This window comes from Aphis gossypii, chromosome 3 (genome assembly GCF_020184175.1).
Source record: "Aphis gossypii isolate Hap1 chromosome 3, ASM2018417v2, whole genome shotgun sequence".
Lineage (NCBI taxonomy): Eukaryota > Metazoa > Arthropoda > Insecta > Hemiptera > Aphididae > Aphis > Aphis gossypii.
In genome coordinates this window covers 40,038,133-40,053,153 of record NC_065532.1, presented here as the reverse complement: position 1 = coordinate 40,053,153, position 15,021 = coordinate 40,038,133, and the positions used below count along the sequence as shown (strand labels likewise).

The window sequence follows — 15,021 nt, the reverse complement described above, 5'->3', positions numbered from 1 at the left end:
TTTATTGTATAATAATTGCTTAGTTATAATTAAATAACAATTATTACGTTATTTTTCAATTTAGTAATGTTGTTATTATAAATGAACCCATTGGTTAAATATTAAAAAATATTAATTAATTTAGTTTTATAATTCTATTTCTGATTTTATTATATATTTGTGAAACTCTAATGCTTAATATCACCCGTTGGATTATTGTTGATTTTATTTTATTATTATTTATAATTTGTTATTTTTACTTTGATTTTTCAGGAATTTAAATAAATATATATCAAATTAAGTGTTCCATAAAAAAAGCAATGTACATATAAGTGGGGGCAAGGGGTCTGCGAGAGTTTTGTTACGCTCCGCCTGGTCTAGCGCAGTGGGAGAAAAGATCCACGATAAGATCTATACTAGACAAGAGGACAGGATCTTCATCAAACAGTACATAGCCTCGTCTAGTTTGTGTTAGTTCGATCAACTCGACGGATTGTTTAATTTTTTTTCCAATACTTCGTTGTCTATATTAGAAGCATATCACTCCCCCAACTCGCTTTTTAATTTATTATATTTTATTTCTTATAAGTATAATGAACTGTTTGGTAAATTCACCCGGTCCATCCGGTAAACCAGTGGTCACTATTACGGCTAGTGCAGCAGCGAGCGTAACAGCCGCAGCTAAGGCGGCGATGAATAACGCATTAAAAGACAACGAGCAAATTAATGACGCTGTGAGCAAAGTTTTGGGTGGATACGATTGGACTCTAGTGCCGGTTCCTGCCAAGTAAGTTCTTTTTGACTTTTAATCTCGATAGTGTAATCATAATACAATATATTGTATATGTTGCCGTGAACCATGTATTTATGTCGAAAATACGGTTTGTGGCTTTGCAAAATTCTACCACTTTTAAACTAAAAATTCTTATCCCACGTAAATTGAAGTTGCAGTTAAATTTTTAATCATCTGGCTCACGGTTATTATTTGTTCTTTTATAATTAATAAATAATATAATCATAACGTTTACGTTGAAATGAGTTCAGAAAACACATCACACTCGACATCTTAGTTTTATAAAATGTAAATTTAAATTTTTTAACGACAGAATTAATTAGGTTAAGTATCGCATCTTAATTTTAAGTATATTTTATAAGTGGATATAGCACGATTAAAAACTTTTTATCTGCAAAAGTAGAATACGATTGACGCAACAAATATTTTTATTGTTGGTTTTAAAGAAATTTTTAATATTTTTTATTAAATTACAATATCTATAATAATTTACTTGCATTACTAATACTAAGTACCTATACCATACATTCACATTAAATTATAATAAAATAATATAATATAAATATATTATTGGCTAAAAATATTAACGTTTAAGAAATGCACCAATGATACGTAGATCCTATTTATTATATTGTATAATTATACAATTATATTATATATATATATATAGGATAGGCATTAATAATTGTTGTGCACAATCGTGTATTCTTGTTGTTTTTTCGTAGGTATAAAGTTAAAAAGTGCCTAATTGTGATGCATTGAAAATAAATTGTAATCATAGTTAATGGTCCAAATTGATCTAATTAGTTAATTTGGCTGTTTTATTCACACACAATAATTATATTTAAAAAAACATAATTATAATAGTTATAGTTATAATTCTAATTTTATAGATTTTATAAAGGTATTTAATTTAATTTGGAAAAACAATTATAATAATAAATTAAATACATTTTTAAGCAATTACTACGAGAATTAATAATTTTTTATTAAATGTTAATTTTGTTTTATTGGAAGGAAATGGGTTAATCAAAGAGAAAGGAGTATAATTAGGAAATGAACATGTGTTAATAATAATTTGGGATTGACTGGGATAACTTGGGAAATATATTTTTTTGAAAGTTGTGAAAGATAGTGTCAGCGTGTGAGTAGAAAAGTTGTTGTTGTCAAACTAACCTAACGACCTGACACGAAAATAGATCTATACCACTTATAAATCCATCCCTTGTAGAACACTTCTAACCCACCCCAGTAGTTTAAATAGATGATTCTCAATTTTTCTTCTCTTCGACCCATATGTTTACGTCAACATTTTTTCAAAATGATATCTACTAAAGAATTACCTTCGGTTCGATTTTTATTATATTCATATATATTTTTTCAATATCTATACTTATAAATTATTATGCCTTAATAAATTAAAGTCTATTCAAGTTCTTAAATAACTACTATTATAATATATATTATAAGCCTATTAATTTCTGTTTTTATTTAAGTAAAAATACCTCACTTGCTTGAGTTAATGGATATTAGAGGATTAAAAGGGTTCCCTAATTCCAGTTTCTCAGTAGATTGGTGACACGTCGTAAGTGTCACATAAGATTTTCATTAAATTTAAGCACAAGTAATTTATACTTTATTACAAAATAGTCTGAGAGTTATCGAAAAGTTCATATTTCAACTTGCGATGACATTTTATACTCCAAGTGGTTTAAAAAAGGGATCAAGGAGTGGTACAATGGGATTTTTTTCTTTTGAAATCACTTTTTTAGTCATTAAAAAATCACAAAAGTTTTATATATAATCTCAATATATATTGTATTGTGCGTGTAGTTTTTTTTTTAATTTCTAGTTAGGTAGAGGTTATTTTAATAAATAAATGTAATCAAGTGCCCTTCAAAAAAAAAATCTACAATTTTAACCTCTGAGTTCTTTCCAAAATCATTTGTATAATATTGTATCAATTTTATAATTTAATTTAAAATAAAAACACTCATTTTCTAGTACTGATATTTTAAATTGAAATATAAATCTACCTAATAAATGCTTATTTATTAATGTTCGTAAAAATTTTAAATGATTAATATTGTTGATAATACTTTTTCTATGATTGTTGATAATGTGTATGTACATTTGTCAGGATCTACATCAGTTTTATGAGCAAAAATTTAATTTAAATGGGTTTGAAATAAAGGGAAATAAAAATAATAGTATTATTTGACTAAAAGGTATTTGAAGTACCTACATAATATGTAACACTTAATTTGTTATAAAATATAAAATTATAATTGTATATCTTAAAAAATGTATTGTTATTATTTCAATTTTAATTAAAATTTATCTCATAATAATTAATAAAACCACAAGAATAATATTGTTTAATACATTTTCGATTAATTAATATAAATTACATGATAAATGATAATACATTGTCCTATTTTTTGTAAACTGATTTATTTTATATTTATAATGTGTCATTTATTTATTAATGTAATGTTGATGATGATTTAATAAATAATAATAGTATTTTTTTAAGTTTATTTATTTTTTATGAAAAAAATATTTATAACATAATAAATTAATAACCATCAATAAAATTTAATCAATTTAATCGAGATATTTTTTTTTAAAGATATCCGTTTACGGATACAGATATATCATATATATTTAAAAATAAATAAATTATGCATATTTGCGATATGAATTCATATTCTTAAGACCCGCGTACTCATAAACTCATAATAATTGATAAGTGAATATTATGCTCTAAATGAATTAATTAAGGAATGTTAACAGTTTTTGTCGACAACATTGACGGCATTTTTTTTACATTCGTCCTACCGGAAGATAAGGGACGACCGGAAGTTCTTTAGTAAGACATTTACAACGTGAATGGAATCTAATTCGATAGACTATTAGTTTTATATCTATGTGAAGTGTATGTTATAATAAAAATAATATCAGCATAACTATACTGATAGCGGTCTTTGTGATCCAACGCCTACGAGATCCCAAACATAAATCTAAATCGAAAAAAAAATTATAAAAATATTTGTTAATTTTATCTGACGCCTAGTGTCATGTCATGATGATCAATATTCCAAACACTAGAATCAGCTAATTTTTGTTTAAACATCAAACACAAACTACGGTCGATCGTAAATAACCCTGCGGTAAAAAGGATGAAAGTGAAATTTCATTCAAACCACACATGTCTACCATTAAGTAAAAAAGGATGTACAATTGTTTTTTTTTTAAATCGATAAACTATATCCTTTAAATAAACAAATATGCAGGGGTAATAAAAACAATGTCTAAATAGTTTCAAGAAAATAAGTTTAAGCAATAATTTTGAAGAAAAAATACGGAAGATTATATTTTATGTATAGTATAATAATATAATATTAAGTTATCGTATCAAGTATTCAATAATAAAGAGTAAACTTTTCCTATTATTTCTAACTACTCGATAGAAAATACAAGTATATTACACATTTGGTTTCTTTTATACATAATGCAAATAAGCAAAAAGTTAAGAATTTATGGAATTCTATCATAAAATAGTATTATAGTAATGTATAATTAATATCTTATATCCTAACCTTTCCGTTTTTTTAAATTAAAAACGGAAAAGAGTTTTAGGCATTTGCAATGAAAAATAAGGGACGAAATGTCTCCGCAACATTGTTTATATTTATTTCATCTACACTAGTACATGACAACTCATAATTATTACTCACACTTAGAATTTCACGATTATGTGTATGAGTAAGATAAATTTCAATATACAAATTCATGAGGAAAATAGTATATTATCTAACTAATATAATTTGAAGTATGATGATATTTAAGCTAAATAATATTAGACAAAAATTATTTAAATAATACATAATTGAATAATTATAATAATTCAATTATTAATTTATAAAGTGGCTAACATTTTAAATTACATGAACTATCATGTACCCATAACTATATGTAGTATACGCATATATTATATTGTAGTTAATTGTATATTTTACTTCTTAGTCTTTATGTAAATTTTTAATTAATAGGTTAAAATAAAGTGATAAAAATGCATTAGTCTCAATAAATATCAAATTTGGTAGTAAATTTAACTGTATCTTCCTATAATAAGTTGTCTACAGTAAAGTTACAGAATATTCTTAAACAAAACTAATGGATTATAATAGGTAAAATAAAAGCAGTTTTTGTGTATGTTTTTGAAACTTAGTATCCAATTATTTAATTATGATAAAGTTCCTAAACAATTTTAATCGTGTTAGGTAATAGTTATATTTTGAGAACTATATATTATTATGATTTTGTTAACATAAACTATAACGAAGTGTGAACAAATAAAACCACAATAGATCGTAATTATAATATAATTATGTATTAAGCTCGCGCCGATCGTTGCTATAATTAATTTTATTAAATATTTTGTGTAATTTATGAACGACACTTTTTTTACAGTTCGTAATTCCTTCGTTTACGAACCATGGCCATCGCGTAGGTATACTTAATTATTGTAATACTTATACAAATTACATACGTTTATACGTTTTGTCATATCTTTTCGGAAACATATGAGTTTTGGACATCTACCAATACGTATTTTCGGTTGAAACTCGCAAGGGAAGATACCATCAGTCGCTTGTCTTCGCTTTTAATTTAACTGCACCGTTATAGCTACTAACTTTGTGGTTTTTTATATGAAATTTATAATGCTGATAAAAATAGTAAACGTTTTTATTTTTTTACTGGAAACATATAATTTGAGAATAGCATATTTTAATTATAATATAATATAATGTTTATAGCAGATTACTCATACAGAAATATACTTTTTATATTTTTGTAAAGTACACTTGACATAAAATAACGTCATAATTAGGTTAAGTATCTATTATATTTATTTAAACTATACGTATTTGACAAAATATTATATCATAGAAGAATCTATTTTTTTTAATATGAATTTTCACATTTTATTAACCTTACATTTTTGCTATTTTAAAATAAATATAAGTACATATTATTATGTATACATTGAAATTAATTTATATAGCTTGTAAATCATTCTATCGGTAACAGTAAGGTACCTACTACCTAATACTTAGCTTCTTATTTTCGATCAATATAATATTAACAAATTATTACGTATTATAATTATTTTTACAATTCATTATTATACATAAATTGTATATTTTATAGACCACCTACAGAGAAGAAAAATTATCATGTAAAGAGACCAATGAATGCTTTTATGGTGTGGGCTCAAGCTGCACGCCGTAAACTTGCCGATCAGTATCCACAGCTGCATAACGCCGAGCTCAGTAAAACGCTAGGGAAATTATGGAGGTAAATTTTATACAATATTTCGTCTTTTCTGTATTTAATATGTAATGTAGTGGTAATCATTTTTTTTAAACTTAACATAATTAAAATATCTTGTTTGCATGAATTAAAACCATAAAATATAGTAGAAATTAATTTTACTACTTAATGGCTAGCAACTTTTCCATAGTCTAATAGTAAGAACATTGATATGTTTTATTTTTTTTAGTTATTTATAGTTAGTGTTCCTATTTATTTGTATTCGTAATCATTGTTTAATATATTAATGGTACATAATGAATAGGTAATGTTATAGTATTAATGTTGTAATGTAGGTTTGAAAATTATTTGAAGGTTGTGTTCAGATAGATACGTTATATTTTTACATGTATACAATCCATTACTGTTTCAATAATGGGTATTATTCACTTAATAAAATTTAAAAAGACACAGAAAACTTAAACTTATAAATATTCATAATTTAAAATTATATAAATACAAGGATACCATAATATTACATAATACTTAGTTATATAGTTATAAAATATTGTATATAATATAATAATTAATATATCAGTTATGTACTTATATCTTATGGCAAATAGCTTTCCTTTTGGAGATAATTAAGTAAAAATGATAATCCTTAGGTATATCGTTATTTAAATAGCATATACCTAACACGAAATATTTTTTATTTTACCATCTTATTTTATTGAAAACGTGGCTACGTCGTTACTCATCATACTTTAATAACGTAGGTAGGTATTACGCTATATTCTATAAATTTTTATGTATTTGAAAAATGCCATGTAAAATTTTTTGAACATAATAAATATAAAAATTTGCATAAATTGAGGAAAGTTCAAATATGTATTAATATTTATAAACACAGAGTGATTCAAAATTAATGTTAAAACTATTTTATCGTAAAAATCTAAAATAATTTTTAAATTTTCTAATTTCTTACAATATTTAAGAGCCGATTTGGGTTTTTTTAACCTATACTTTTTTCATTTTTGTTGTAAGCATAACGTGTAGATATTTTTTTTATACATTTTAGTGATTGAATAACATAAATAAAATATGCAAAACTCTACACTTGAGAGCTATTTAAAGTTTTTTTAAAATTGCATTTTAACCACGTACAACTAAGTAGCTAATGGTAGCATACCCCATAATACGTGTGATCAAAATTAAATTTATAATGACTGTAAATTGCTTTCAAGCATAGATAGTTTTGCATTAATTAATGTCCAATCACAAAAGTTTACTAAAAATATGTCTCCATTTAAATTCTAAATTTGACCACTCCTCCCATATACTGTAAAAAATATAAAATGTACAAATTATTTTAGATGTTTCTAAATACAAAATCTTACGGATAATAATTTTTTTTTTTTGAATATTTATGTGCTAAAACGACTGAATTATAATTTTTAAATCTCCATTTATTTGATAATACTTTCAATTAACATCATTTGTATAGGTATGATAATATATTATTTTAAATCAAGTCGTATTTAAACTAAGTAAAATATATTTTATAAAACGCAAATATCTATGTGTTACAAGTATATGTGTTTTTAAAAAAATATATATATTATATACCTAATTTAAATATAGAAATGTACAGTCTAGTACTCTAGTATAAATATTATAAATATGTAAGCTGTTAACGTTTATAAATTTTAAAGGTTTTGGAATTTTCAGTAACCTTTCAGTTGTCTAGAGATTTGTTTATAATGTTTATGGCTTGCACCTAACCAAGATTAATAATAATAATCATAAAATATTTTTTACGTAGTAGATGATAGGTATAACCATCATCAAAATATAAAATTCTTACATTGATTAGTTTTATGTTTATATATCTATGGACTATGATTGTAATTGTAATTTTAAAGTACTATTACTTTTTTTTTGTTTGGGCGGTATTAATTTAAAGAGGAGCTAAAACCTAAAATCAACGACTATATCTGAGTTCAGTTTAAAATGGTGGTAAACACGCTTTACATATTAAAGTGCTGACGAATAATATTTGTTTTAGTGAGTACTGCTAACTGCTAAGTGCTAAAAGTAATATTTTTAACCAATAAAATGCAAGTAAAGATGTAAATACAACAAATAAAAAACCCTTTAATACATTGCATCCTCAATTCGTAACCTTATAATACAGCATGGATGTAGTAAAATATACAAACTAAATCCAAATATAGCTATAACACGCCATATTATTGATATAGCAAAAAATAAAAAAAATTAATATAAATAAATATTTGTATAGTGTAAGCAATTCATCTTATAAAATTCTGCTAATTCTTATTAAAAAAATATAATATTTTTTAATTGACTTTATTTTTGTAATATATTGACTATTTGTCAAGTATATTTATTTATTTTATTTAGTATAAACTTTAACTTCATTACTTCAAGATACAACAGTTAAATCACTGTAGCATAGTTATATATTTGTATGACATTTATGATTAAATATTGTTCAATGCGTTAACATTTTTTAAATTTAATACTTTAAATTTTATATTTGATTCTGATACTAGATAGTTATTTAACTAATTTGACATACCTACGATAGTATGATATGAACATAAAATATAACAATATATTAATATTGTATATACCTATAAAAAAATACAAATAAATAGATATACATTAAATATATATATTTTAATTATCTATGTTATAACACTTTAAGTTTCAATAAATATTGGTTTTCATTTGCGATTTTAAAAAAAATATAAAATCCTTCGATTTTTCTGATATAAAGAAAGTTATTCAATATAATATATGATACTATACATTATTTTTTCTAAACTTATTCAATGGTAATATAATTTGAAAAATTTGTGTCAATTTCAAATAATAATATACTTATAAATTATAAAATATATAATATGGTGTCTATACATATAAAATTCAAAATTACTTACAATATGTTGTTTATAACCACATAATGTAGGTAAAGATAAAATACCTAAATGAATAATATAATATGTGGATATCAAAATTTTGGCCCCATAGGCTTACAAAAAAAAAATCGTATATATTTATGAGATTAAAGTTTATGCACTAAATTCAGTTTAGCTGTTTTATTTAAGAGTGTACGAATTTTTTAAAACTTTTTATTTTTCAATTTTACAGTAAATACTTTTCAGGGGTTTTTATTATGATGAATAATTCACATATTATGTAAAAATGGCTGTAGAGGTAGGTATAGGTATATTATGTAGATACACGCGAACGCGAAACGTGTAATAATGGCATATGCACGTGGGTAACTATGTATAACTGTTTAAAGAAATTCATTTTTTTTATTACAATGCATATTATAACTTTTCATCATAGTAATATCTCTGGTCTTCAATTTGTTTTTTTTTTAACTTATCTACTCTGTAGTGGAGCGTAAAATATTAATATTAAAATGGGAAAGGTCATACTTCACAGAGAGACACTCCCGCGTTTAATTAGTCTTTTTCAGAAATGGTAATATGACATAATACAGGGAGTGTCTAGGGACGGATATGCCAGCGCACGAGCATCTGGGACAAATCGGACGTACGTTTAATTGTCCGTTTATTTTCAACCCCAAGCATGTTAACCCTTTAGGTACGTCAAATATTAAAAAAACATGAGGAATACATTTTTCATCCCTTGGCTGGTTGACAACAGGTGCCCAAAACATAAAGATAAAATAATAAAAATAAAACGAATAGTTCCGGTATTCTATGATAATATTGTATGATATTTGTGATTTTTGCACGTATTTTTTTTTTTAAGACGTTCATCAAAAACCACGCATAGAATTCTAACGATATAGTATTTTAGTAAAAAAATATTAATTTGAACTATAAAAAAATCTTGTGTATTCTAGAGAGGGGCCATATATTATGCATTTAAACCATAGTAAATTAAGTACGTTAAATTTATAATTTCCAAGGTCTGAAGTGTAATATTAACGGTTAACATGTCTAGTTTCGTACATACGTAGTATACAGCATCTAAATAGCAAAAACATTATAACTTTATGGGATTCTATAAGCTAATCATCTAATAGTCTGTAACGATTAACGATGTATAACCATATTAAATTAAATTTAGTACATATATTGAACGTAAATATTTTAAAACGTATTTTGATAAACAAATGTTAATGCGTGTTCGTATAAGTGTATACTACACTAATTATTATGTATCCGACCATAATAGTAACTATTAGTTTTTCAAACATATTTTTTAGACTAACGAGTGGAGATGATAAACAACCGTTCATTGAAGAGGCTGAAAAACTGCGAGTGCTTCATAAGAACAGATATCCTGATTATAAATATCAACCACGTCGACGCAAGGTAGCTAAAGGAATATCCAAGATACAGGACAAAACAAAGCATGTTAAATCTGAACCGAACGATTCTCAGTATCAACAACATTTAAAACATGACGTGTCAAAGGATTGTAACAGGTAATAATAACATATTTAAAATTGTTTTTTTACATTATAAATTATTAATGCATACGAATGTACATTTATATTTTGTGTTTTTGTTTGTAACATTATAGACCATAGTCTGTACATAGCAAATAATTTGAAAACAGTTTTCATATTATTTTATTTTTCCACAAACGTTGATACAACTTCTAATTCTTTATTAGATTTTTTATGATAATCTGAATAGTTCCATAATATTAAAAAAAACTTAATTACTTTAATTCTATCTTATTACTATGAGTGGCATTTAAAACATATAAATCCATTAGTCGCGCGTCGTATTAAACACACGTGTATACATAACATTTTTGATGCATTCAAATATAAATAAAAAATAGATGGATAATCTAGTAAGGATTTATAGATCCTACTATTAAACTGATCTTAAAAACCTAACATAGATAAAACAAAAATATACATTTTGTATATTGTATTCTTTATACTCAATTATGCATAATATACTTTAACTATAATGATAACTACATTTTGATTAATTATAGGTATCAATTATGTTAAATATGAATTTTCTTGAAATTGGTGAAAATAGAATACAATTATTTAGTTAAATTATTAAATAATCTATCAACCGTGTGTTTTCCCAATCATTTGTGTATTTTGTAAAACATAAAATATGTCGATAAAGAATACACCGAATGCGGTTAGTTGATGTTCATTCGTCTATCTGTCTGTATCGTATGTGTTTTTGTCTTTCGAAAGTTAGTAAATATAATAATATTCTAGTACAGTTTTTTTTGTGATCATTAAATTTAAAATGTCTTATTTAATAATGAATACATTTGTAATTTTTGGTTATTTATGAAAAATAAAATACTTTTAAAAGCATACTTTAGCATTTTTGTATATTTTTAGAGCATATCCTATATGGTAATTTTTAAGGGCATAAATGTATGCATATTTTAAGAATTTTATAGTATGAAATCCCTATATCTCTAGTTATAATTTAAAATAACTGTTAATATTTATGTTTATATTAGTTTTTATTTTATTTTATTTTTTAATAGCACCACTAGTAATCGTCCGATTAAACAAGAAATGATTCCTGCTAGCTCATCATCGACTAGTAGTAGTAGTCCATCCGGTTCACCACCAGAACCACTGACTCCTCCTACTACTCCAAACTATTATCCAGCCAAACCCAAAAACGGTTATTGCAACACTGCGCATACTATTTGTTATGGTAAGCATTAAACTTGTTTAACACTTCGCTCTTCTATTTTAATTTAAAACACCTAAGAAATCACTCTGCAGCTATATCATATAGATTTCGAAATCGTTGCAATATATATATATATATTAAATTTGAACTCAATGATTTATCATTGAATAATATATGAAAAAAATAAGTGAAGACAATGCGATGTTATTGAAGGATATTTTATAATTTATTAATATTACTCTATAAGTAATATATTTTTCTTTAGTAGTACGATAGATCAAACTAATTTTTGTAAAACATCGGAAATCTTCAGAGATTGTCAGAAAACCACTGTATAAAAATGTACAAAAATCGGTTAAGTAATTTTCTTGATTAGCACTACCTAGTAAACTATAAAAATCCGCTAAGTACATTTTATAATAGTATTATAAACATTACCTTTAAAAAAATTGATTTTGTCGATTGTCAATACTGGTTTTGAGAAAATACTCGGTTCTTCGTGGTTTTTTTTTAGTTTTTCCCATTTATTTTGAAAAGAACTTTAATAAAGTGTCATGAAAAACACATACACCAACATACATTGTAAAACCAATGCTCTTTTTCATCGCTCTGCTCACAGTTTAAAAACGATTTCATTTATTAATAATAATAAAAAATAAAGAATATATATTAATTCCTATTCAAGGTGAATCGGGCGAATCTGCGATAGATTACAGTCTAGAATTTGGTCGTATGGACGATCTACCGGCGGTGGAGAGTATCGGAGCTGACATGGTGGACAGTTCGGAACTGGATCAGTACCTAACGATGGGCAACCAATACCCGTCCACATCGAGCAGTTGTGTTGACCCTGCAGAACAATATTATTATCACGCCAGGTATCACGAAATGCAACCGAATACGGCTAAGCAACATTTTTCGGTTCATCAAACGTCTTACCAGCCGTCTTATCAGTACGTCGTCAACAACTGCTACAATAACTAACTTCAATATTTATAACATAATATATATATATTATATTTAGTATTTATTTTAATATGCAGGTACTATTATATTATTATGTGTATTTTTTCTCAGGTATACTCAAAGAATATTTTTTAGATGTTAGTCGGTAAAAATTGTAAACGTTATACATATATTATATTATAGTCACCATATAGTGCATGACGTATATTATCTTCCTGTATCCATAATAACCGATTATTGGTATGACTGATATTATAATAATGAGAAATAATTTTTTAAGCGGCTAAAAAAAAAAAAATAATAATATTAATTATAAAAACAATATTTTTATCAATATCAAATATGCGTGTAAGTATATATATATATATATATAGTATATATATATACTTACCTAACAACGTTATATTTTATTATCTACTTGATTGTAATATATACGAGTAAGTTGCGACTAAAACGTTTGTATTCAAATAGAATTTTAAATATTAGGTAATTAAAATATTTGTATCAAGTTATTTTTATATTTTATTTTCATCAAAAATTAAATATCACCGACGTTCACACGGACAATTTCGATAATCTCATTAGTTCCAATAATGGGTCTCCTACGCACTAAATATTTAGATAAGGGCGAAGTCTTGAAATTATTCAAGGGCTGTGGGAGTTTTTATGTATGAGAACATTTTTTATATACAATGATCATTAACTACATATTAACTATATCATACATGAGTTTCACTGTTGTCTAATGATAACATGCATGCTTATAAATTATAATATTATTCATTGCTTTTAATAAACTATTAATTATTTTTCACATTGATAAAAATGATTATTTTTGTATAATTTTATTTAGTTTGATTTTTATGGGAATTAAAAAAAATAATACCATTAATTTATCAACATTATAAAAATTTAATATTTAATATTATTATATTACATGTATATGAAATGTATGAAAAATATTAATATATATTGTATATAGTGCAGCGGTTCTCAGCCTTAATGTAATACCTACACGTCATTTTAAAAATGTGCACGTATCACTTGAGTACCACTAAGTATATAATGCTTAATTTATATTATAAATATTAATAATAATTCTAATTTTTTTTCTTAAAGTCATGAACCATTTATAAGCTTTTTTGCGTAGTGCGTACTACCGGTTAAGAGACGTTGGTATATATATATTATATATATATACATATTATAGGCACGGTAAACATTAACTATCAACACTAGACGTATATTATGAAACTTTAAAAGTTATGTTTGAAAATTACTCTAGAAGAAAAATAATTTAAACAATATGTATAAAAAATGAAATGCTATTAGGAAACCTGGTAACAAATTTGTAAACATTATTTTTATTATTACTTATTGCCTATGTACAACAAATATAAATTTAAATGCGTGGTTTATTTATTATATTTTAATGATTGTTAGTTATGATATGATTTTTATTTAAAAACTGCAGAATTTTGCGTCATTCGGTGACCCATTTATAGATTTCAAGCCCATTTCAATATACAACTCATATCTTTTTCAGTAAAGATAATAATTATTATATTATAAAGGGATAAGCTAAACATTACTAATTAATTACAACCACTAATTCGAATTTCTATCAGACTTCTTGACTTGCTAATAATCCCAAATTCCTCTTGTATAATACATAATATTCAAATAAATAGCTTGTTATATGCATTAATATATTAGCAAAAACACGACCCATAATTTTTTTTATTCGTAAATATTCGTGTTTATTACGAATTCCTGTGTATGGTGGATCTTAAATTCTTGAGTTGGCACTTAAATTTACAATAAATACTTTTATTAATTTTACAATGTATATTTTAATTTCATGTATTAGTTTATAGTTTATTAATATTTTAAGTTAATATACATTACTTTTGACATAGCTATTAAGATTATTATTATTATTACATATTTAATTTATTTAATACGCTTATAAAATAATACATTTATTATATATATTTAAATTTATATATTTTTTTAAGATAACACTTAAACATTTTTTTTTTCAAAAACTTTACTTTTATAATTTATGTATTTTTAATACTCAATAATTTTAAAAGTTTTTAAGTATAAAAATGTTAATTTTTAATTTTATTTTATAGGTATTACATTTGATTGATTAAAAATGTCAGATATTTTTATAACCTGACGTATTACAGATAAGATCGAATATGAATAATATTCATTGATTGAAGTCCTTTAATTAGATTAGACTTACACAATGAT

General features: G+C 24.4%; 1 protein-coding gene across 1 annotated transcript; it reads left to right on the top strand.

The window, feature by feature from the left end:
• Positions 1 to 374: 374 nt before the first annotated feature.
• LOC114132374 (transcription factor Sox-9-B-like) lies at positions 375 to 14,794 on the top strand. Its single transcript, XM_027997824.2, has 5 exons — positions 375 to 766; positions 5,990 to 6,136; positions 10,368 to 10,589; positions 11,639 to 11,814; positions 12,479 to 14,794. The coding sequence occupies exons 1-5, from the start codon at positions 573 to 575 to the stop codon at positions 12,775 to 12,777; spliced, it is 1,038 nt and encodes a 345-aa protein (XP_027853625.1). The 5' UTR covers positions 375 to 572; the 3' UTR covers positions 12,778 to 14,794.
• Positions 14,795 to 15,021: the final 227 nt, after the last annotated feature.